General features: G+C 41.9%; 1 protein-coding gene and 1 long non-coding RNA gene across 4 annotated transcripts in view; one reads left to right on the plus strand and one right to left on the minus strand.

The window, feature by feature from the left end:
* Positions 1-20,929, plus strand: LOC113929371 (immunity-related GTPase family M protein 1-like). Of its 3 annotated transcripts, none has more exons than XM_027606230.1 (2): positions 1-216; positions 18,605-20,929. In XM_027606230.1, the coding sequence occupies exon 2, from the start codon at positions 18,626-18,628 to the stop codon at positions 19,817-19,819; it is 1,194 nt and encodes a 397-aa protein (XP_027462031.1). In that variant the 5' UTR covers positions 1-216; positions 18,605-18,625; the 3' UTR covers positions 19,820-20,929. The 3 variants fall into 3 exon arrangements, with proteins under 3 accessions (XP_027462031.1, XP_027462030.1, XP_027462032.1); XM_027606229.2 differs by having other exon boundaries at positions 78-323; XM_027606231.1 differs by lacking the exon at positions 1-216 and adding an exon at positions 4,644-4,685.
* The window catches only part of LOC113929375, a 71,689-nt gene continuing 66,670 nt past the window's right edge, over positions 20,926-25,944 (minus strand). Inside the window, exon 4 of the long non-coding RNA XR_003522174.1 lies at positions 20,926-23,706. This is a non-coding gene — a long non-coding RNA (uncharacterized LOC113929375). The remainder of the gene's footprint in view (positions 23,707-25,944) is intronic.

Below are 25,944 nucleotides of genomic sequence, written 5' to 3' on the forward strand. Positions count from 1 at the left end.
GGGGCTGGGGCCCTGCCACCAGCTTTATTCAGAAATCACACAGCTCTGAGCAGGAAAGGACTGGAGCAGAAAACCCTGCAAGATTGCCTTCTCCTTCCTAGCTCCTCTTCCCTCCTTCCGTCTAGATTCTTCCTAGGACAACCCCAACCCAGCACAACTCCCTTCTTTCCTTCTGGAGCAATCCGGGCATGGAACCAGTTTTGGAGAACCTCAGAGGTAATTGTCTCTGCCTGAGGGCTGGACCCATTCCGTGGGAGGGTTAACTTGCCAGGAGGACCACTGACATCTGCCTGACCACAGTCACCCTTTGCTTCCTGGAGCAGGTAAGTGAGAGAGCTCCTACAACACAATGTGGCTAATAACCCTGTAGGAGTGAAGACATGAAAGGTGCCTGACACCAGGGCAGGAGAGCTTTGGGATTGGCTTATCCATTTCAGTGAGTATTCACAACAGGGCCCCTCTCTGACATTCTTCAGGGGCAAAACTCAGAACCCTATATTTTGTTTGCATCGAACCAATTCTACCTTCCAGTGTGGAGGCAATGGACCTTTCATCTCAATATTCATGGCAGTGGGGGTCTTCTGATGGGACCATGTTTGGAAAAGGACAGCAGGATTTGCCATTCTTATTCTCTTAGAGTTTAAGTAGGACATAGGACAATGGCAATCTCTGGGGTAACCTGGAATTGGGAAAGTCTATCTGGAGCACTAGCTGGACCTCCTGTGGATTACAGGCTAGGGGTGGGGTTTTAGGGACAAGGTGTCTAACAGACCTTAGACAATGTATAACAATGCACATGTGTATCTACATAGAAGAAACTGCCCCTATTGCTGGACACCAACTCCATCCTTTACAGATGATGTCAGTGAGGTGGACTCTTGAAATACTCTCTTCCCAGACCAGATCCTTTTGTGCTTTATGCCCATTGATGATGCAGATGTTTATTATACTTCCCTAGAATAAAACAATATGTATATTTTTTCCTCACCCTTTCCCTGTGATGATAAAATTGGGGGGGGAATGTGGGGCTTGATCCACATTGGGTTCAAACTCACAAAAGTCCTTGATGCCTCAGATTTCTATTCTGGGCCAAGGCTGATCCCTGCTTCATGGTTCAAGATAATTGGGCATGACATGAACTATATAGGACCTTGCATGGGAAATCCACTAATGAGTGTTTTTCATTCTGCTTCTTAGATCATGAAATCTATTTGGTGCATTATAACAAGAGTTCAAAAAATTTACCCATTGGAATAGATGCAGTAGATCAAAATGGAGGGTAGGGAAATTGTTGGTAAAATCTTTCTTCAGGTATATACATGTATGTGAATGCATGTGTGCTGAGTGGGTACTTAGTTCCTATATGACATGCATCTCTCACTGCTGGTCTCCTTTAGAAGACTTTGAAAGATCTGCTCACAGGGTCTGTTTCTCCCTGCAAGCACAACTGCCCTCTCTAGTTGAATCTGCTCCCTGGGCTCCCTCCATAAAAGCCTATGTTTCTTTATTCAGGGACCCTCAAACCCTGTTCAGATAGGGAAGATCAGAGGTATAACTTGAGTATGACCTGCAAAAAAGTGAGCCTAGGGCCACTTCCATCCCAGGCTCATTTCTGATGGCCTCTCCTCAACTTCTGGGTTAGTGCTCTGAGCTTCAATGTCTTGGAGGCTCACACACACACACACACACACACACACACACACACACACACACACACACCAACACTTGCACACTGACCACTCCTGGAAGACCTGCAACCTCTCATGGAGTTACCCTTGTCCCAGCCTGGCCTGGCAGTGACACATGGGCATAGTGCTATCTTAAAGGACCCTGAGAGGATCCCACATGCAGGGTTGTCTAGCACCAGGTACAAGGCAGGAACCAGATGAGCAGGTAGTGGGAAACAGGGAGCTGTGGCTTGTGCTGTAGGGCCTCAGTCATTCCCTCCAATAGGGTCCAGCACAGGTGCTCTGGTGAGGAGACATGTGCAAAGTACATGGTTGGGTCAGACATAGTCACAGAAATGTTCTGGAAGATTGTAGGTTTGTGCTTACCTCCCATAGCCACCCTGAAGTGGGAGGCTCATACTCTGCCCCGGCCCCTACTTGCTTTCCAAAAGGCTATGGGAGAGCTGACTTCAGCATTTCAGATGACAGATTTAGGAAGCAAAGTTAATTTATCTGTCAACCAGTAAGTGTAAGATATGCGATGATATATTGTGTTTCATTCATTTAACAGAAATGTGTCCCATACCTGTTGGGCACTAAGAGCACTAGGCAGAGCCTAAGAAATTATTTACTGAGAGTGCCAAGATCTGTATGTGTGTTTTTATGATACCAAGTATCTAACATGGGATGACACAATACTTTCTGGGACTTTCACCTTTTGAAGAGACAGTGTTGTTTTCAATTAATCTAGCACATGGGAAGTCAAGGTGAGATGGGTTCATGTGGAGGTTGTGATGGGATTTAGACAAACCAGGAAAAAGATTCATGGGCTCTAGCCTGGTTCTTATGGTCTGACTAGCGTGGGTCCCACAGGACCACTGATAAGGACATCCGGCCTTCCCCAACCCACACTAGGGGCAAACTTACAGGCAAGCAGAATACATAGCATGTTCAGGGGCAGAAGAAACCCCTTCACACAACCAAGTCAGTGAGCCTGGAACTCATCCAGAAGATTGTCTCCCTAGGGTCATGATGGCAGGTAAGGCCTCCAGGAACCTCTATGTCCCCCACAAACAAGAACTTGGGCTATTGTTGGGCAAGGTCAAGAGAGGTCTTAAAGAAGGCTTTGAGTATAAGGGCCAGGGAGGGCTACTCTTAGATATTCTCATTCCAAAGTGTCCCTCCAGCCTGATCCAGGCCAGGGCTCCATCTTTTTTGCTTTTAGCCAGCTTTATCCAATCATGTTCTGCCCCACCATGTCATTCACCCCCTTACCAAGCTCAGGGCACCTCCACTCCCTACAGGAGGAGGCACCATCCTTACTGACATATTGTACCTCGAATTTGTCACAGGGGCTCCTGGTGGAAGACCCTGAAGACTTTGTGGGCACAGGCCTCAAGGGATTCTGGTCCCCAAGCAGATGGGATGGTGATTACATCATATTCCATGAGCTTCCCTCCCTCTGAACTCCCTGCATCTCCTGATCATTTCATAATGCGTCTATCTCCCAAGGGGGGTCAAGTTCCCTGCAACGGTTTCTAAGAGGTAGGGAAACATTGTAGGATTTTTCCTCATACTTGCAAAGCAGTGAGTTTTCCTTAATGTGTTTTGAGGATGGGAGCTGAGAGTGGACTGTGATTTCCATTCTCTCCCCAAATTAAGAAGGGTACATCCAGGGAGAGGTAAGTGGCAATTGATAGCAATAAGTGGACCCACATCCCCAAGAGCAGCATCTCAGCATCCAGCCATCCCTCAGCCCCTGGAGCTGGAGATTCAACATTAACTAGGATCATCCTCCCCTCCTACCCAGGTAGAAACAGAAAATCACATTATTGGAGTAAATCTTGGATCCTCCAACATTGCTTTGTAATTTCAAGCTTGTTTCTTCTTATTATTTATTTAAATTCAATTTAGTTAATGTATAGTGTATTATTAGTTACAGGGGTAGAATTTAGTGATTCATCAGTTCCATATAACACCCAGTGCTCATCCAAACAAGTGCCCTCCTTATTACCCATCACACATTTAGCCCATCCCCCCAATCACCTCCCTCCAGCAACCCTCAGTTTGTTCCTTATAGTTAAGAGTATCTTATGATTTGCCTCCCGTCTTTTTTATTTTATTTTATTTAAATTCAATTAATTAACATATAGTGTATTATTAGTTTTAAAGGTAGAGTTCAGTGAACCCTCAGTTTGTTTCCTATGGTTAAGAGTCTCATGGTTTGTCTCCCTCTCTAATTTTGTCTTGTTTTATTTTTCTCTCCCTCCCTTTATGCTCCTCTGTTCCGTTTCTTAAATTCCACATTTGAGTGAAATCCTATAATTGTCTTTCTCTGATTGACTTACTTTGCTTAGCATAATACCCTCTAGTTCCATCCATGTCATGGCTAAGATTTCATTTTTTTGATGACTGAGTAGTATTCATTATATATATATATATATATATATATATATATATATATATATATATATATATCACATCTTCTTTATCCATTCATCTGTCAATGGACATCTGTGTTCTTTCCATATTTTGGCTATCATGGACATTGCTACTATAAACACTGGGGTTCATGTGCCCCTTCAAATCACTGTTTGTATCCTTTGGGTAAACACCTAGTAGTGCAATTGCTGGGTCATAGTATAGTTCTATTTTTAATTTTTTGAGGAACCTCCATACTGTTTTCCAGACTGTCAAGCTTATTTCTTATCTGTGACATGCTCACAGATCACATCTGTGAAATATCTTCATCTGTAACAGGAATAATAATATCTCTTATCTAATAGAGCTTGGGGAAGATTAATCAAGAAATGCCAAGCAAAGACCCAGCTCAGACAGACTCACAGAAACGGGGCCTTCCTACACTGTGATAAGAATTGGAGGGAGTAAGAAGAGTCAGAGGAAAGTCTTCCTCAGAGATCCTAATAAGACCAAAGAGGATTCACCAGAGGTTACCAGGAGGCCTGCCCAGAGCTTCGCCTGGGTCATACCATGAAAACCTCACTAGAGTCCTATTGGGTCGGTAGCATGGCTTCCAGGCTGCATAAGACAGAACACTGGGGTTCAGTTGTCATTGTGAAAATGTTCACATTGCCCGAGCTTGTCTGCAAACCCAGGGTGGGGCTCTCACCAGTTTTTGCATGGGGAGGGTGAGTCCAGGACTTATGCTGGATGAAAACACCTGGAGAAGTCTGAGGGGCAGCGATGTAATCAGGACCCATCAGTGGAGAGGCAAGTGGAGTGGGTTTGGTGGCGGAGGAGAGCAAGAAGCTGCACCACAGGACCTGCAAGCCAGTGAGAAATTTCTCCTACAGATGGGCTGTGGGCCTTCTGATTCAGAAACCTGAACAGTTGGGTATGAGGACTGGCCTCCAGCAGCATCAGGAGACCCCATTGATGGGTCTGGAAGGGAAGCCTTCATGGAGTAGAAGCCCTCATGGGGCTCACAGGGAAACTCTAGAACAAAGAGGCAGTCTTAAATTGTTTTAAAAATTTGCATTTATACACATAAAGACGGTAGGTTTTTTTTAAGTTTTTATTTAAATTCAAGTTAGTTAGCATACAGTGTAATATAGTTTCAGGTTACAATGTAATGATTCAATACTTCCACGTATCACTCAGTGTTCATCACAACTACACTTCTCAATACCCATTCTCTATTTAACCCATCCCCCTACCCACCTCCCCCGTGCTAACGATCAGTTTGTTCTTTATATTTAAGAATCTGCTTCTTGCTTTGTCTCTCTCTTTTTGCTTCCCTTTGCTTGTTTGTTTTGTTTCTTTTTTTAAATTTTTTATTGTTATGTTAATCACCATATATTACATCATTTGTTTTGGTGTAGTGTTCCATGATTCATTGTTTGTTCATAACACCCAGTGCTCCATGCAGAATGTGCCCTCTTTAATACCCATCACCAGGCTAACCCATCCCCCTACCCTCCTCCCCTCTAGAAACCTCAGTTTGTTTTTCAGAGTCCATCATCTCTCCTGGTTCGTCTCCCTCTCTGACTTACTCCCCTTCATTCTTCCTCTCCTGTATCTTCTTCTTTTTCTTTTTTCTTAAAATATGTTGCGTTATTTGTTTCAGAAGTACAGATCTGTGATTCAACAGTCTTACACAATTCACAGCGCTCACCGTAGCACATACCCTCCCCAATGTCTATCACCCAGCCACCCCATCCCTCCCACCCCCGACCACTCCAGCAACCCTCAGTTTGTTCCTGAGATTAAGAATTCCTCATATCAGGGAGGTCATATGATACATGCCTTTCTCTGATTGACTTATTTCGCTCAGCATAACACCCTCCAGTTCCATCCATGTCGTTGCAAATGGCAAGATCTCATTCCTTTTGATGGCTGCATAATATTCCATTGTGTATATATACCACATCTTCTTTATCCATTCATCTGTCGATGGACATCTTGGCTCTTTCCACAGTTTGGCTATTGTGGACATTGCTGCTATAAACATTGGGGTGCACGTACCCCTTCGGGTCCCTACATTTGTATCTTTGTGGTAAATACCCAGTAGTGCAATTGCTGGATAATAGGGTAGCTCTAATTTCAACTGTTTGAGGAACCTCCATACTGTTTTCCAGAGGGGTTGCACCAGCTTGCATTCCCACCAACAGTGTAGGAGGGTTCCCCTTTTTCCACATCCCCGCCAACATCTGTCGTTCCCTGACTTGTTAATTTTAGCCATTCTGACGGGTGTGAGGTGGTATCTCATGGAGGTTTTGATTTGGATTTCCCTGATGCCGAGCGATGGTGAGCACTTTTTCATGTGTCTGTTGGCCATTTGGATGTCTTCTTTGGAAAAATGTCTGTTCATGTGTTCTGCCCATTTCTAGATTGGATTATTTGTTCTTTGGGTGTTGAGTTTGATAAGTTCTTTATAGATTTTGGATACTAGCCCTTTATCTGATATGTCATTTGCAAATATTTTCTCCCATTCTGTCGGTTGTCTTTTGGTTTTGTGGACTGTTTCTTTTGCTGTGCAAAAGCTTTTTATCTTGATGAAATCCCAATAGTTCATTTTTGCCCTGGCTTCCCGTGCCTTTGGTGATGTTTCTAGGAAGAAGTTGCTGCGGCTGAGGTCGAAGAGGTTGCTGCCTGTGTTCTCCTTTAGGATTTTGATGGACTCCTGTCTCACGTTTAGGTCTTTCAACCATTTGGAGTCTATTTTTGTGTGTGGTGTAAGGAAATGGTCCAGTTTCATTCTTCTGCATGTGGCTGTCCAATTTTCCCAACACCATTTGTTGAAGAGACTGTCTTTTTGCCATTGGACATTCTTTCCTGCTTTGTCAAAGATGAGTTGACCATAGAGTTGAGGGTCCATTTCTGGGCTCTCGATTCTGTTCCATTGATCTATGTGTCTGTTTTTGTGCCAGTACCATACTGTCTTGATGATGACAGCTTTGTAATAGAGCTGGAAGTCCGGAATTCTGATGCCGCCAGCTTTGCTTTTCTTTTTCAATATTCCTCTGGCTATTCAGGGTCTCTTCTGTTTCCATACAAATTTTAGGATTATTTGTTCCATTTCTTTGAAAACAGTGGATGGTATTTTGATGGAGATTGCATTGAATGTGTAGATTGCTCTAGGTAGCATTAACATCTTCACAATGTTGGTTCTCCCAATCCATGAGCATGGAACGTTTTTCCATTTCTTTGTGTCTTCTTCAATTTCTTTCCTGAGTATTTTATAGTCTTCTGAGTACAGATCCTTTGCCTCTTTGGTTAAATTTATTCCTAGGTATCTTATGGTTTTGGGTGCAATTGTAAATGGGATCGACTCCTTGATTTGTCTCTCTTCTGTCTTGTTGTTGGTGTATAGGAATGCCACTGATTTCTGTGCATTGATTTTATAGCCTGCTACTTGACTGAATTCCTGTATGAGTTCTAGCAGTTTTGGGGTGGAGTCTTTTGGGTTTTCCACATACAGTATCATATCATCTGCAAAGAGTGAGAGTTTGACTTCCTCTTTGCCGATTTGGATGCTTTTGATTTCTTTTTGTTTTCTGATTGCTGTGGCTAGGACTTCTAATACTATGTTGAATAGCAGTGGTGAGAGTGGACATCCCTGCCGCGTTCCTGACCTTAGGGGAAAAGCTCTCAGCTTTTCCCCATTGAGAATGATATTCGCTGTAGGTTTTTCATAGATGGCTTTTATGATATTGAGGTATGTACCCTCTATCCCTATACTCTGAAGAGTTTTGATCAAGAAAGAATGCTGTACTTTGTCAAATGCTTTTTCTGCATCTATTGAGAGGATCATATGATTCTTGTTCTTTCTTTTGTTAATGTATTGTATCACGTTGATTGATTTGCGGATGTTGAACCAGCCTTGCAGCCCAGGGATAAATCCCACTTGGTCGTGGTGAATAATCCTCTTAATGTACTGTTGGATCCTATTGGCTAGTATTTTGGTGAGAATTTTTGCATCCATGTTCATCAAGGATATTGGTCTGTAATTCTCCTTTTTGATGGGGTCTTTGTCTGGTTTTGGGATCAAGGTAATGGTGGCCTCATAAAAGGAATTTGGAAGTTTTCCTTCCATTTCTATTTTTTGGAACAGTTTCAGGAGAATAGGTATTAATTCTTCTTGAAATGTCTGATAGAATTCCCCTGGGAAGCCATCTGGCCCTGGGCTTTTGTTTCTTGGGAGATTTTTGATGACTGCTTCAATTTCTTTAGTGGTTATAGGTCTGTTCAGGTTTTCTATTTCTTCCTGGTTCAGTTTTGGTAGTGGATACATCTCTAGGAATGCACCCATTTCTTCCAGGTTATCTAATTTGCTGGCATAGAGTTGCTCATAATATGTTCTTAGAATTGTTTGTATTTCTTTGGTGTTGGTTGTGATCTCTCCTCTTTCATTCATGATTTTGTTGATTTGGGTCATTTCTCTTTTCTTTTTGATCAGTCTGGCCAGGGGTTTATCAATCTTGTTAATTCTTTCAAAGAACCAGCTCCTAGTTTCGTTGATCTGTTCTACTGTTCTTTTGGTTTCTAGTTCATGGATTTCTGCTCTGATCTTTATGATTTCTCTTCTCCTGCTGGGTTTAGGCTTTATTTGCTGTTCTTTCTCCAGCTCCTTTAGGTGTAGGGTTAGGTTGTGTATTTGAGACCTTTCTTGTTTCTTGAGAAAGGCTTGTATTGCTATATACTTTCCTCTCAGGACTGCCTTTGCTGTATCCCAAAGATTTTGGACAGTTGTGTTTTCATTTTCATTGGTTTCCATGAATGTTTTTAATTCTTCTTTAATTTCCTGGTTGACCCATTCATTCTTTAGTAGGATGCTTTTTAGCCTCCATGTATTTGAGTTCTTTCCGACTTTCCTCTTGTGATTGAGTTCTAGTTTCAAAGCATTGTGGTCTGAAAATATGCAGGGAATGATCCCAATCTTTTGGTACTGGTTGAGACCTGATTTGTGACCTAGGATGTGATCAATTCTGGAGAATGTTCCATGGGCACTAGAGAAGAATGTGTATTCCGTTGCTTTGGGATGGAATGTTCTGAATATGTCTGTGAAGTCCATTTGGTCCAGTGTGTCATTTAAAGTCTTTATTTCCTTGTTGATCTTGTGCTTAGATGATCTGTCCATTTCAGTCAGGGGGGTGTTAAAGTCCCCCACTATTATTGTATTTTTGTCAATGTGTTTCTTTGCTTTTGTTATCAATTGCCTTATATAATTGGCTGCTCCCATGTTCGGGGCATAGATATTTACAATTGTTAGATCTTCTTGTTGGATAGACCCTTTAAGTAGGATATAGTGTCCTTCCTCATCTCTTATTACAGTCTTTGTTTTAAAATCTAGTTTGTCTGATATAAGGATTGCCACCCCAGCTTTCCTTTGGTGTCCATTAGCATGGTAAATGGTTTTCCACCCCCTCACTTTCAATCTGGGGGTGTCTTTGGGTCTAAAATGAGTCTCTTGCAGACAGCATATGGATGGGTCTTGTTTTTCAATCCAATCTGATAGCCTGTGTCTTTTGATTGGGGCATTTAGCCCATTTACATTCAGGGTAACTATTGAAAGGTATGAATTTAGTGCCATTGTATTGCCTATAAGGTGACTGTGACTGTATGTTGTCTGTGTTCCTTTCTGATCTTTGCTGCTTTTAGGCTCTCTCTTTTCTTAGAGGACCCCTTTCAATATTTCTTGGATGGCTGGTTTCGTGTTTGCAAATGCCTTTAGTTTTTGTTTGTTCTGGAAGCTTTTTATCTCTCCTTCTATTTTCAATGATAGCCTAGCTGGATATAGTATTCTTGGCTGCATATTTTTCTCGTTTAGTGCTCTGAAGATATCTTGCCAGTCCTTTCTGGCCTGCCAGGTCTCTGTGGATAGGTCTGTTGCCAATCTAATGTTTCTACCATTGTAGGTTACATATCTCTTCTCCCGAGCTGCTTTCAGGATTTTCTCTTTGTCTCTGAGACTCGTAAGTTTTACTATTAGATGTCGGGGTGTTGACCTATTATTATTGATTTTGAGAGGGGTTCTCTGTGCCTCCTGGATTTTAATGCCTGTTTCCTTCCTCACATTAGGGAAGTTCTCTGCTATTATTTGCTCCAATATACCTTCTGCCCCTCTCTCTCTTTCTTCTTCTTCTGGGATCCCAATTATTCTAATGTTGTTTTGTCTTATCATATCACTTATCTCTCGAATTCTGCCCTCGTGATCCTGTAGTTGTTTCTCCCTCTTTTTCTCAGCCTCTTTATTTTCCATCATTTGGTCTTCTATATCACTGATTCTCTCTTCTGCCTCATTTATCCTAGCAGTTAGTGCCCCCATTTTTGATTGCACCTCATCAATAGCCTTTTTGATTTCGACTTGGTTAGATTTTAGTTCTTTTATTTCTCCAGAAAGGGTTTCTCTAATAACTTCCACACTTTTTTCAAGCCCAGCTAGTATCTTTAAAGTCATGATTCTGAACTCTAGGTCCGACATCGTACTAATGTCCGTATTGAGTAGGTCCCTGGCTGACGGTACTACCTCTTGTTCTTTTTGCTGAGGTGATTTTTTTTCATCCTGTCATTTTGTCCAGAGGAGAATAGATGAATGAGAGAACAAAATGCTAACAAGTTTACAACGTCCCCAGCAAATATACTGTATACAAATCAGAAAAGACCTGAAACCAGGGGAAAAGAAAGGGAAAGAAAGAAAAAAGAAAGAGAAAAAAAAAGAAAAAAGATAAAAACAAAAACAGAACAATACAAAAAAAGCAGAATGTGATCAAATATGATCAGGCTAGTGCATAGATCAGTGCCACACACTAGATTTGGGGCGTATTTTGGTCTGTTAGGAAAAAGTGCCTCCTAAAATTTTAAAGGAAGAAAGACATATATGTACAAAATAAGGGTTGATACAATGAAGGGATGGAAGATGACTGTAAAGATGAAAATTATAAAAGATTTTATAAAAGGACTTGATAAGATAAGAAGTTGTTTGAAAAAAGAAAGAAGATTTAAAAAAAAAAGAAAGAAAAAAGGGAGAGAATGTGATCAGGCAGGAGACTAGAACTCAGCCATACACTAGTGATTCAGGGTATATTTTTATCTGTTAGAAGAAACTGTATCTCAAAATTTTAAAGAGAGAACAACTTATATATATATGCCAAAAATAAGGGTAACTACTATGAATGGATAAAATATGACTCTAAAAATGAAAAATAAAAAGTGTTTTTTTTTAAAAAGAGATTGATAAGATGTTGGTTGAAAAAGGGAAAAAGAAAAAAAAAACAGTTAACAAAAATTAACTTTGATGAACTAATGAATCATGGTAAAAAAAAGCTATGAATTCTATGTGCAGTATTCCCCTAGCGCTGGAGTTCTCCCGTTCTCCTTGATCGCTAAACTTGGTCTTGGCTTGCTGGCTGTTCGTGCTGATCTTCTGGGGGAGGGGCCTGTTGCTGTGGTTTCCAAATGTCTTTGCCGGAGGCTGAATTGCCCCGCCCTTGTCGGTCCGGGCTAAGCAAGCTGCTCGGGTTTGATCTCAGGAGCTTTTGTTCCCTGCAAGCTCTCCGTACAGCCTTGGAGGACCAGGGCAAAAATGGTGGCCTCCCAATCTCCACCCGGAGGAGCTGAGAACTCGGGGCCCCGCTCCTCAGTGTGCCCCCAGCGAAAAGCAGTCACTTCCTTGTCCCCGGTCTCCAGCCGCACTCCGTGCTCACCCGGCCTGTGACCGAGCGTTGCTATCTCTGGCACCCGACCCCGTGTGTGGAGTCTCCAAACCCAGCAGATCCCTGTGGTGCGCTCCCGCGCCACTCCTCCCAGGGGAGGAAGGGGAGTCTCACCAGCTCTGTTGCTTGTTGGGTCCCTGCTGCAGGAGCAGTGGCCCGACTGGGCTGCGGATCACAGTTTATGGCCACCCCAAGCTGAGAGCCCGCGCCTCAGCTCCGTCTCTGCAGCCGGCTTCCCCGCTCCGATACCTGGGAGCTCTGGCGCACTCAGGCTCCCCCGGTCTTTCTGTGACCCCACGGGTCCTGAGACCACACTGTCCCGGGAGGATTCCACCCCCTGCTTAGCCACTGCAGCGACGTCCCTCAGCGGAGCCGACTTCCAACAGTTCCGATTTTGTGCTCCGCGACTCTATCACTTGCCAGAAGCGGCCGGCGGAGGCCCCTCCCCCGCTGTCTATCCTCCCGAATATCACCTCGGATTCACTTCTCCGCACGTTCTACCTTCCAGTAAGTGGTCGCTTCTCTGTTCAGATAGTTGTTGCTACTCTCCTCTTTGATCTCCTGTTGAGTTCGTAGGTGTTCAGAATGGTTTGATCCCTATTCAGCTGAATTCCTGAGACCAGACGAAATCTAGGTCTCCTACTCCTCCGCCATCTTGCTCCGCCTTGTTTGTTTTGTTTCTTAAATTCCACACATGAGTGAAATCATATGGTATTTGTCTTTCTCTGTCTGACTTATTTTGCTTAGTATAATATTCTCTAGCTCAAACCATATCATTGCAAATGGTAATATTTCATTTTTTGTGGCTGAGTAATATTCCATTGTATATATATACAACACCTTCTTTTTTTTTAATTTTATTTTATTATGTTATGTTAGGCACCATGCAATACCTCATTAGTTTTTGATGTACTGATCCACCATTCATTGTTTTCGTATAACACCCAGTGCTCCATGCAGTACGTGCTCTCCTTAATACCCATCACTGGACTAACCCATCCCTCTACCCCCTTCCCCTCTAAAACCCTCAGTTTGTTTCTCAGAGTCCATAGTCTCTCGTGGTTCATCTCCCCCTTTGAGTCCCCCCTTCCTTTTTCCCTTCCTCCTAATGTCCTCCATGCTATTCCTTATGTTCCACAAATAAGTGAAACCATATGATAACTGACTTTCTCTGCTTGACTTATTTCACTTAGCATAATGTCCTCCAGTCCCATCCATGTGGATGTAAAAGTTGGGTATTCATCCTTTCTGATGGCTGAGTAATATTCCATTGTATATATGGACCACATCTTCTTTATCCATTCATCTGTTGAAGGGCATCTTGGCTCTTTCCACAGTTTGGCTATTGCGGACATTGCTGCTATGAGCATTGGGGTGCATATGGCCCTTCTTTTCACTACATCTGTGTCTTTGGGGTAAATACCCAGTAGTGCAATTGCTCGATCATAGTATACCACACCTTCTTTATCCATTCATCAGTTCATGGACATTTGGGTTCTTTCTATAGTTTGGCTATTATAGATAATGCTGCTATAAACATCAGGGTGCATGTATCCCTTTGAATTCGTTTTTTGTATTCTAAGTAAATACCTAGTAGTACAGTTGCTGGGTCATAGAGTGTTGTATTTTTAACTTTTGAGGAACCTCCATACAGTTTTCCAGAGTGGCTGCATCAGTTTGAATTCCCACCATCAGTGCAAGAGGGTTCCCCTTTCTCCACATCCTCACCAACATCTGTTGTTTCTTGTGTTGTTGACTTTAGCCATTCTGACAGCTGTAAGATAATATCTCATTATAGTTTTGATTTGCATTTCCCTGATGATAAGTGATGATGAGCATCTTTTCATGTGTCTCTTGGCCATCTCTGTGTCTTCTTTGGAAAAAGGCCTATTCATGTCTTCTGACCATTTTTCAGTTGGATTATTTGGCTTTTGAGGGTTGAGTTTTATAAGTTTTTTTATATATATTTTAGATAATAGCCCTTTATCAAATATGTCTTTACAAATATTTTCTCCCATTCTGTATGTTACCTTTAGTTTTGTTGTTTCCTTCACTCTGCAAAAGTGTTTTATTTTTATGTTGTCCCCATAGTTTATTTTTGCTTCTGTTTCCCTTGCTTTCTAGATTCATATCTAGAAAGAAGTTGCTACAGTGATGTCAAGAAGTTACTGCCTATGTTCTCTTCTAGGATGTTTATGGTTTTAGGTCTCACATTTAGATATTTAATTCACTTTGAATTTATTTCTGTTTATGGTGTAAGAAATTTATTTCTGCATGTTGCTGTCCAATTTTCCCAACGCCATTTGTTGAAGAGACTGTCTTTTTTCCATTGGATATTCTTTCCTGTTTGTTGAAGTTTCATTGACCATAAAATTCTGGGTTTAATTCTGGGTGCTTTATTCAGTTCCATTGATCTATGTGTCTATTTTTTTTTCTTTTTTTTATTATGTTATGTTAATCACCATACATTACATCATTAGCTTTTGATGTAGTGTTCCATGATTCATTGTTTACATATAACACCCAGTGCTCCATTCAGTACGTGCCCTCTTTAATACCCATCACCAGGCTAACCCATCCCCCCATCACTCTCCCCTCTAGAACCCTGAGTTGGTTTCTCAGAGTCCATAGTCTCTCATGGTTCGTCTCCCCCTCCAATTTCCCCCACTTCATTTTTCCCTTCCTACTATCTTCTTTTTTTTTTAACATATATTATTTGTTTCAGAGGTACAGGTCTGTGATTCAACAATTCATAGCACTCACCATAGCACATACCCTCCCCAATGTCTATCACCCAGCCACCCCATCCCTCCCACCCCCCACCACTCCAGCAACCCTCAGATTGTTTCCTGAGATTAAGAATTCCCATTAGTGAGATCATGTGATACATGTCTTTCTCTGATTGATTTACTTCGCTCAGCATAATACCCTCCAGTTCCATCCACGTCCTTGCAAATGGCAAGGTTTCATTCCTTTTGATGGCTGCATAATATTCTATTGTATATATATATATATATATATACACTTCTTCTTTATCCATTCATCTGTCGATGGCCATCTTGGCTCTTTTCATAGTTTGACTATTGTGAACATTGCTGCTATAAACATCAGGGTGCACGTACCCCTTCGGATCCCTACATTTGCATCTTTGGGGTAAATACCCAGTACTGCAATTGCTGGGTCGTAGGGTAGCTCTATTTTCAACTTTTTGAGGAAACTCCATACTGTTTTCCAGAGTGGCTACACCAGCTTGCATTCCCATCAACAGTGTAAGAGGGTTCCCCTTTCTCTGCATCCCTGCCAGCATCTGTCCTTTCCTGACTTATTAACTTTAGCCATTCTGACTGGTGTGAGGTGGTATCTCACTGAGGTTTTGATTTGGATTTCCCTGATGCCGAGCGATGGTGAGCACTTTTTCATGTGTCTGTTGGCCATTTGGATGTCTTCTTTGGAAAAATGTCTGTTCATGTCTTCTGCCCATTTCGTGATTGGATCATTTGTTCTTGAGGTGTTGAGTTTAAGAAGTTCTTTATAGATTTTGGATACTAGCTCTTTACCTGATATGTCATTTGCAAATATTTTCTCCCATTCTGTCAGTTGTCTTTTGGTTTTGTTGACTGTTTCTTTTGCTGTGCAAAAGCTTTTTATCTTGATGAAGTCCCAATAGTTCATTTTTGCCCTTGCTTCCCTTGCCTTTGGCGATGTTTCTAGGAAGAAGTTGCTGTGGCTGAGGTCGAAGAGATTGCTGCCTGTGTTCTCCTTTAAGATGTTGATGGATTCCTGTCTCACATTGAGGTCTTTCAACCATTCTGAGTCTATTTTTGTGTGTGGTGTAAGGAAATGGTCCAGTTTCATTCTTCTGCATGTGGCTGTCCAATTTTCCCAACACCATTTGTTGAAGAGACTGTCTTTTTTCCACTGGACATTCTTTCCTGCTTTGTCAAAGATTAGTTGACCATAGAGTTGAGGGTCCATTTCTGGGCTCTCTATTCTGTTCCATTGATCTATGTGACTGTTTTTGTGCCAGTACCATACTGTCTTGATGATGACAGCTTTGTAGTAGAGCTTGAAGTCCAGAATTGTGATGCCACCAGCTTTGCTTTTCTTTTTCAACATTCCTCTGGCTATTCAGGGTCTTTTCTGGTTCCATACAAATTTTAGGATTATTTCTTCCATTTCTTTGAAAAAAATGGATGGTATTTTGATAGGGATTGCAGTGAATGTGTAGCTTGCTCTAGGTAGCACTGACATCTTCACAATATTTGTTCTTCCAATCCATGAGCGTGGAACGTTTTTCCATTTCTTTGTGTCTTCCTCAATTTCTTTCATGAGTATTTTATAGTTTTTTGGGTACAGATTCTTTGCCTCTTTGGTTAGATTTATTCCTAGGTATCTTATGGTTTTGGGTGCAATGGTAAATGGGATCGAATCCTTAATTTCCCTTTCTTCTGTCTTGTTGTTGGTGTATAAGAATGCCACTGGTTTCTGTGCATTGATTTTATATCCTGACACTTGACTGAATTCCTGTATGAGTTCTAGCAGTTTTGGGGTGGAGCCTTTTGCGTTTTCCACATAAAGTATCCTATCATCTGCAAAGAGTGAGAGTTTGACTTCTTCTTTGCCGATTTGAATGCCTTTTGTTTCTTTTTGCTGTCTGATTGCTGTAAGCTAGGACTTGTAATACTATGTTGAATAGCAGTGGTGATAGTGGACATCCCTGCCGTTTTCCTGACCTTAAATGGAAAGCTCTCAGTTTTTCCCCATTGAGAATGATATTTGCTGTGGGTTTTTCATAGATAGCGTTTATGATATTGAGGTATGTACCCTCTATCCCTATACTCTGAAGAGTTTTGATCAAGAAAGGATGCTGTATTTTGCCAAATGCTTTTTCTGCATCTATTGAGAGGATCATATGGTACCTGTTCTTTCTTTTATTAATGTACTGCATCACACTGATTGATTTGTGGATGTTGAACCAACCTTGCAGCCCAGGGATAAATCCCACTTGGTTATGGTGTATGTGTCTATTTTTGTACCAGTACCATACAGGTGTTTTTTGTTTTGTTTTGTTTCTTTGTTTGTTTTTATTACAAACACATGTCTTAATGAAAGATGTTACTTAAAAAAATGGTTTTATACACATACTCATAAAAACACATACATATATGAGATAAGTACCATACTGTTTTGATCACTACAGCTTTGTAATATAACTTGAAGTCTGGAATCATGATGCCTCCAGCTTTGTTTTCTTTTTCAAGTTTGCTTTGGCTATTTGGGGTCTTTTGTGGCTTCATACAAATTTTAGGATTATTTGTTCTAGTTATGTGAAAAATGCTGTTGGTATGAAATTATAGATTTTTTAAGGGAAATTGCTACAGCAACCATTCAACTTGTGGGACTATGAAAGCCCACCAGCCAGCACTGTGTGTGTAGCCCCCAGGAGGAGAGTCCAACAGGTAATCCGAACCAATTCTCTTTCCCAGTCCTGCCTTATAAAATGCTTGCAAATCTTACGTCAGGGCTCAGCTTATAGGAGAAAGTTCACAGGAGAACTTAGATACTTAAAATACTAATCACAACAGTGACCAGATAAACAGTCATGTATAAACATAAGTGCTGACATGAAAAATCAGTAGATTATTATTTGGAAAGTTTGTGTAACTTAGATGTTGAAGTGGATGAGGGATGGGGATTCCCTAGGTATGCAGTTAGTGGTGAAAGATATGGAAAATGTCTTGAGAGGAAAGAACAAACACTTTTCACTGTTATCAAAAATAATTAAATTATTCTTGACTCTGAAGACATATGCAGTGAAGATGTGTGGGTCCTCAGGATTGAAGGATATTGAGTGTTGTCATAAGCTTACTTGTGCCCTATGGACATTCCCAGAGGGACATTCTGGGGTGGAGGAGTACTTGCACCTGCCTGACTCCTGACACAGAGACCCTCATGATGCTCTTCTGCTCAAGTCCATCCACATCTGTGGGTATATACCTAGCAATGTAATTGCTGGGTCATTTGGTGACTCTGTTTAAATTATTTTATCAGTTTTATGGAAATATTATTGACATACATCACTATGTAAGTTTAAGGCATACATCATGATGATTTGATTTACATATATTGTGAAATGATTACCACAATAGGTTCAGCTAACATCCATCATCTCTTAAAAATACAATAAAAAGAAAAGAGAGAAGAAAAAAGAGAAAAAATTCTCCATTTAATGAAAACTCCTAAGATGTATTCCCTTCACAACTTTCCTATAAATCATACCATGATGATATGTATAGTCACCAGATGGTACATCACATCCCTAGTACTTACTTTTCTTATAACTGAAATCTTGTACCTTTTGAACACTTCCTCCAATCCCCCTCCTCTCACCCACTTCCTCCACCTCTCCCCAAGTCTGATCTCTTTTTCTATGAATTTATTTTATTTTATTTTATTTTTAAAGTCCACACATCAGTTAGATCATGCAGTATTTGAATCTGATTTATTTTATTTAGAATGATGCTTTCCAAGTCCATCCATATTGTCACAAATGGGATGATTTCTATGGCTGAATAATATGTTTAGAATTTTGAGACACTATCAAACATTTTTTGCAGAGGTTTGCTGTTTCTCATCTAAAGGCCTTTACAGTGAGTTAGGTGTGGATCCAACATCCTCAGTTTGGGATACCAAATCTGATGATTCCTCTGCTACGCCGTGTGCCTGGTCTTCCTAACTCCCCTGCTTTTCCTATTTCTGTAGGTTATTCCACTGATCAGCAACATGACACAGCCTGCCCTGTCCCTTCACACCGTATTACCTACACCTTTCACCTCTGCTGTGCCATACCATAAGAGTTGGAACATCTTATCTAAACCAGGTGCCATGAACATAGAAAAAGCCTTGGAAGAAAGGAAGTTGGTGAAGGTGGTCTCTGCAGTCAGAGAGACCCTGAAGACAGCTTCCAGTGCCCCAGTGAGCATTGCAGTGACTGGGAACTCTGGCAATGGCATGTCTTCTTTCATCAATGCACTGCGGGGAATTGGGCATGGGGAAAAGGACGCAGCTCCCACGGGTGTAGTGAGAACCACCCAGATTCCCATTCACTACTCTTTCTCCCACTTTCCCAATGTAGAGTTATGGGACCTGCCTGGCACAGGGGCTACCACCCAAAGCCTAGAGACCTATCTGGAGGAGATGCAGTTTAGCAAGTATGATCTCTTCATCATCATTGCATCTGAACAGTTCAGCATGAATCTTGTGAAGCTTGCCAAAGTCATCCAGGGACAGGGAAAGAAGTTCTACATCGTCTGGACCAAGCTGGACAGAGACCTGAGTACACATGTGGTCTCAAAGGAACAACTCCTACAGAATATCCAGGAGAATATTCAGGTAATTCTCCAGAATGAGGGAATGTGTGAACCCATCATATTCCTGGTCTCCAGCTTTGATCCCTCATTGCATGACTTCCCAGAGCTTAGGAAAACCTTGCACAGAGACGTGTGTGAGATCCGGTACCATGCTCTCCTAGAGAATCTGTCTGACACCTGTGAGAAGGTCATTAATGACAAAGCAATCACTTTGCAGAGGCAAATGGGCTCAGAGTCTTTCCAGGACACCTTTGGCATCCAGAATGCAGATCATCTTGGGAAGTGTTTGAACGTCTACCACTCGCTCTTTGGTGTGGATGATGAATCTCTCCAGGAGGTGGCCCAGAGTATGGGAAAACCCATGGAGGAGTACAAAACCATTATGAAGTCTCAGGATCTGCACACTGTCCTCACAGGGGACTGGGCATTATCGTGGATGAATTGTAATACAGCCTCTTACTTATATTCAGTTCTGAGCTACATCCCAATCTTAGGTAACACTAGTATCCAGTACCTTAGAGGGTGGAATCAGAGGCGCCTCCTTGACATAGTTGTTGAGGACACCAAGACCATACTGAAGAAAATTCTGAAAGATGCCATCATCTGAAGAGTGAGGTCTCAGCAGGCTCCTTCTTGGGGAAAGTCAGGATATCTGGGGTCCTCTCCTCACACTGTACCCTTCAGAATTCTCAGTCAGCTCAATATTTCCACTTTTGTCGGTTCTAAGTTTCTTGAGGTAAATAAGCTGACTAGATCATTTTGAACCCACATCTCAGCAAATTTCCAAATATGTCCTACTTCTCATTTATTAAGTGAGCTGGGATCCAAAGATGGAAGAAAAGATTGCATAGTGTGACATAGTCTCATTCTGACATCCCCACATCACTTAATGTTAGCATCATTTTTCCAAGACCTCTTGGTTTTCTCCTGTTCCTTCACTTCTCACCTCTCAGTCCATGGATTCACAGAAGCACACCTGGAGGCAGAGGAGAGAACATCCTTTGGGATGTTCCCTTTGGGGAAATATGATGGAGAGTGTGTGTTAACTGTTCTCTGAAAAGTATTGTGTAGTGGTGCCAGGATCCAAGGCCAGTCTGGCATCCTGTAAAGCTCTGTCCTTATATCTGTTCTCAGCAATTGCCCAAATCATTTATATACAAAAAAGGACACAGGGGTGGACTCAAGGACCATTTTACTGGGTTTGGGAAATTGTTGAATGGAAAAGCAAACCTGGCTATTATAAGTACCAAACACTGATCCCCCACACCAAGAGGTCCCATGCTCTTCACATGAACATGATCATGGTGCACCTGTCATAGGAAGTAGTGCCTGTTAGATTATGTTTGCTATACAGAAATGTTTGCTCACTTAAAGTACCTGCTATGTTCTGTTATTTGCCAAAGTTATCTCCCATATTGGTCAAAAGAAACTAAATTTGAGCATCACCATTAAGGAAATTAACCTGCCATCTATGATCTCACTGTTTATATAGTTAACCCAAACTATTAGAGACTCTATGAAAATTTCATTCCATTCCAGACCCTACCTCTAGATTTTTCTCCTTGCTGGGCATATGTGTAATAAAACTAGTTTTTTTTAGGGCGCCTGGGTGGCTCAGATGGTTAAGCATCTGCCTTCAGCTTGGGTCGTGGTCCCGGGGTCCTGGGATCAAGTCCCGCATCGGGCTCCCTGCTCCTTGGGAGCCTGCTTCTCTCTCTCTCTCTCCCTCTCTCTCTCCCTCTGTCTCTCATGAATAAATAAATGGAATATTTTAAAAAAAGAATTTTAAAAAACTGTTTTTTTTGTACAAAAAAATTTTCAGATAAAATTTGAAACCTCACTCTCCACCACCAGACGTCATAACCTGGTTCTCACCACTGTGGGAATCATTCAGTCCTCACAAGAGCAACCTTCCTTCCCTGTCACCACCATCACTTTACTCTATTTACCTGGGAAGATTTCACCTAGTGTGGAGTCCAATCTGAATTTGGTGGACATCTGAACTGGCTTAATGTATAAAATTGTGGCCCATCTTTAGGCTTCTGCTCAAAAAAGAGGGCTTATCAGAGGTTATCATAAATATTCACTGGGATAGAGAGTGAAGTTCACATTGAATGGAAGTGAACTGAAAGAGGCATAGTAGAGTGTTTAAGAATCCTGGTTCCAGCGTGCCCTTGCCATGTGATCTTGGGCAAGTCAACTGATATTCCACTGTCTTAGTTTCCCAATAGTTAATATAGTGATAATAATATTACATCCTAAGATGTCCATCTACATCCAGGTAATGTGAGGATTTAATGAGTTAAAGCACATAAAGCACTTAGAATAGGGTCAAGCATGTAATTCTGTAAATGTTTGGTATTATCATTATCATTCCTTCTCTTCATGGCTAAGAAGGGATAACACTGAAAGACAGTTCCACCAAAAGGTGAGTGTCCTCAGATTGTCCATCCATTGGAAAGAGAAGAGTCTGCTGGGAGAGACCTGCATTCACATGGAAGCCTTGAAGGCATAGTTGCATCTCATTCTTTTTCCAACTGAGCTTGTTAAGTGTCCCCTTTGGAAAGTTCAGGAAGCAGAAGACAGTCCCATACACAGCACTATACTGCATCCTGAGATCTCTCATCCCCCCATGAGGGATGAGAGAGAGAATTGTGATGAGTAGTCAAAGGGTTTTAGAGATCAGAATGGCTGTAGGTGCAGAGTTCTTAGAGTAAACCCAACCCTAACCTGCCTCTCCTGGGTGATCATGATGAGGGAGGGTAAAGAAGAGCCCACACCCACTGGAGCCTCCCATAGCTCAGCCAAGAAGAAAACCAAGTCACACCAGGAAGCCTGAGGTCTTTTGGGGAGTTTGAGACCATGTATTTTACCACATAGGAAGCTAACGTAGAAAAGCAGTCAAAGACAAAGAGGAGAGATCATCAAGGAGACAAAGTGATCAGAAGCTCCAATGAAGAGTTTTCTCCTCAGTGCCACAGGGAATCCCAGCAGGGGTGGGGTCAAATAGGAATAGAAAACACAATCTTGACCTGCCCCTAGATCGGTGGTAGGCACCTTTAAGATGGCCTCCAACATTATCTCCTATTTTCATGGCTTTGTTTAATCCTTCCCTGGAGTGACTAATGGAATATGGCAGCAAAAAATGGAATGTCCAAGAATTCCAGAATTTTGTTATGAAAAGTCTATAGCTTCTGTCTTATAAACACTCTCTATTCACTTGCTCAATCTCTTTCACTCTGGCTCCTACTCTTTCTCCCTCAGTCTCTCCCTCTCTTTTTCCCTCTCCCTCTTGCTCTCTCTGCCTAGTAATCATAGAAAGTTTAAACTAATCCCCCCTGAAGAATCAGAAGCCATGTGGGGGAGAACAGAGGCAGCCTGCATTAACTGCCAGTTATGTAAGTGTGTCATCTTGGGAGTAAATTCTCCAGCTCCAGCAAGACTTCAGAAGATGCAGTCCAGCTGGTAGCTTGACTACCACCTCAGGAGAGACCCTTATCCAGAACCACACAACTGAGACTGTTCCTGGATTTCTGACCCTCAATAACTATAAGCAAATAAGCACTTGTTTTTTAAGCCACTATGTTTCAGGGTTTTTGTTCCACAACAACAGATAACAGATAATACCATCAAGAAGCTCCTTACAGGCGGCAGTTGTGAGTGACTCCCTCCATCTGTGACAGTCACTCCTGCATGAACCCAGCATGAAGGAACTGCACCCTCTTTAATAACAACTCTTCCCTCCTAGGCCCCAGGACATGTCTTTCCCTGCTGTCTACTGAAGGACCAGTCTCTGCCAACATTCACAGGTCATTTCATCCAGCCTCAGGTCACACAGAGTTATGCAGTTTGAGGCTCTATGCTTAAGAAAAAGGGGGGGAAAAGAAGGAGCTAGACAGAGTGATGCTCCATAGTGAGAAGGAGAATAAATGACTGTAGAATGTGAGCACTCCCCTGAGGAAGAGCAGGCTAGGGTTCTCCCTGAAGGTGTCCTATGCAACACCTCAAATCCTTATTCTCATTTAGACTAGTTGCTCTCCCAGCCTGAAGCAGAGGCCTCATTCACATCCGTCCATTGCCTTGTGGTGCTGGTGCCTCTTGGATTCCCTGTTCTCTGTTCATTTAGATTGCATCCATTCTCAAACAAAGTTGGCAGGGGGAGTTCTCTGGGAGGTAAGCTTTCTAGTTTTTGCATTTCCAATTAATACCTTTATTTTGTGATCACTTTCAATAAATAGTTTAACTGATTATAGAATTCTGGACACAACATCATGTTCTCTTAGAACTCTGAAGATCTACCTCTTTCCAGCATGCCATGTCGCCAGTAAAAAGTCCAGTGCCAAATTCATTCTCATTCCTTGGGTGGTCACCTGGTTGTCTCCATGGAAAATTGTAGGAACTCTTCATCCTTGGGGTTCAGAAGTGTCACCAGGGGCTAGTGACCCAGAGCACTTCCATCAACACTCAGCATTCAGAAGGCTCCTCAAATGACAGCTGACATGAAAAGACATGGAGGAAACAGAAATGCATATTACCAAGTGAGAGAAATCAATCTGGGAAGGCTATATACTGCACGATTCCAACTGTGTAACATTCCGAAAAAGGCAAAACTTCAGATTCAATAAAAAGATCAGTGGTTCCCAAGGGCTCAGGGGAAGGAGGGATAAGTCAGTGGAGCACAGAGGCCATTTAGAGCAGTGAAACCACTCTGTGTAATATGATAATGGTGAATCAATGGTGGACAAATTATACTTTTGTCAAATCCCATAGAATATACAACACCAAGAGGGAACCCAATGTAAACTATGAACACAGAGGGATAAAGATGGGTCAGTTTGGGTTCATGAATTGTAGGATGGTGTGAGTTGTTGACAGTGGGGAGGCTGTACTTATGTGAGGGTAGGAAGTACATGGGAATCCTCTCTACCTTCCGCTCGATTTTGCTATTTACCCAAAACTGCTCTAAAATATAGTCTATTGAAAAAGATAATGTCTGCTTATAATGTTCTTCGGCTTTGGCATTGTCCTTTGTTACATTTTCTTTTTTTTTCTTTTTTTTTTTAAAGATTTTATTTATTTATTTGACAGAGAGAGACACAGCGAGAGAGGGAACACAAGCAGGGGGAGCGGGAGAGGGAGAAGCCAGCTTCCGGCCAAGCAGGGAGCCCGATGAGGGGCTCGATCCCAGAACCCTGGGATCGAGACCTGAGCCGAAGGCAGACGCTTAACGACTGAGCCACCCAGGCACCCCATTTGTTACATTTTCTAAGTGTAATATGTGTTTAGCCACTAGCTACAGTAGGATATATATGATATTTCATGCATACATACACACAGAATAAAGCAAGATATAAATACCTGTGAACTCAACTCCCAAATTAGGAACTAGATGTTTCTTATATCACTGAATATTCCCACAAGCTTCACCCTATATCCTGTCTCTCCACATCTCTTCTCAGAAGTACAAATCCTCCAAATTTTACATTTTACAGTTTAACATTTTTTTGCTTTCATTGGTTTTTACCATCTATGTGTTTCTTCAGACAATACATTATATAGTTTTGCATGTTTGGGTGCTTTAGAAAAATAGAATAATTTTGTGTGCCATCTTCTGTAAGCTGCTTTTCATTTACAACTGTTTCTATCACATGTGTTTTCCATTTTGCAAAGATAGAACATATCTATTTCCTGTCAGTGGACATTTTGGGTTGGGCTTCTTTACAGTTGTTTCTTTCTCTTCAAAGCAGTTCTCCTAGAAACACCTTACACATGTTTCTGGCACACCTGTGTAGAAACTTCTCCAGAAATAGGAGTGTAATGGCTGGGTCATAACATATGGATTCTTACACATTGCACCAAAGAAAGAGAATGCATTTCTTACCAAACAGCCTCAAATCTCCCATCACTCAGATATTTTCTATATTTTTATTACTATTGGACAGTTGAGAAGGATCTCCTACCCTAATATCTTAGAGTACATTTGTAACTTGGTGTCTGTGACCACCCATTTCTCTCTTAAGGAGGTTACATGGTGTCAGATCACATCTATATCTGAAGCAGCTTCCTGAATCATGTCCTTTAAGCTCTGCAGGAGCTGCTGGCTCATCCTCCAGGGTCTTCTTCTGAATGGACCTCCCCAGGGGTGCTGGGGTTCTCAGACACCCCACACCATTCTCTAGTCCAACTCTAACATTACACTAAGAGTACTGCTACTAAAAATTATTTTAGAGTAGGATTTGTTCTGACTGAAGTATATACCCCCCAACTTCCTATGTTGAAGCCCAAACCCCTATTGTGACTGTATTTGTAGGAGGTTGTTTAACGAGATAATGAAGGTTAGCTGACCTAAATGGGTGGGAGCCTATTCAATAGGACTGGCATCCTTAGAAGAGGAAGAGCACCAGAGATGTACACACACAGAGAAAGGCCACAGCAAGAAGGTGACCATCTCCAAGCTAAGGAGAGAGGCTTCAGGAGAAGCAAGACCTACTGGCACCTTGATCTTAGACTTGATCTTAGACTTTGCACTCTCTTTCTAAAATAAATAAATAAATCTATAAATCTATAAATACATAAATAAAAATTGTTCCCTGACATTACCCAACCTGCACAGCTTAAGGATCACTCACTTCCACCCACTGAGATCACAGTGAAGATGCTCCAACCACCACGGAGTTCTCTTCCTCACCCCAGCTGTGACCTCACCTAGTGTCCATGCACCTGTCCCCCACC

This window comes from Zalophus californianus, chromosome 5 (assembly GCF_009762305.2).
Source record: "Zalophus californianus isolate mZalCal1 chromosome 5, mZalCal1.pri.v2, whole genome shotgun sequence".
Lineage (NCBI taxonomy): Eukaryota > Metazoa > Chordata > Mammalia > Carnivora > Otariidae > Zalophus > Zalophus californianus.

Excerpts from the sequence above, each read along its gene's own strand:
- LOC113929371 (XM_027606231.1), top strand. The coding sequence starts at position 4,659 with ATGAAAACCTCACTAGAGTCCTATTGG. Across the intron at positions 4,686-18,604 it reads CCTCACTAGAGTCCTATTGG|GTTATTCCACTGATCAGCAA; the intron begins GTCGGTAGCATG and ends CTATTTCTGTAG.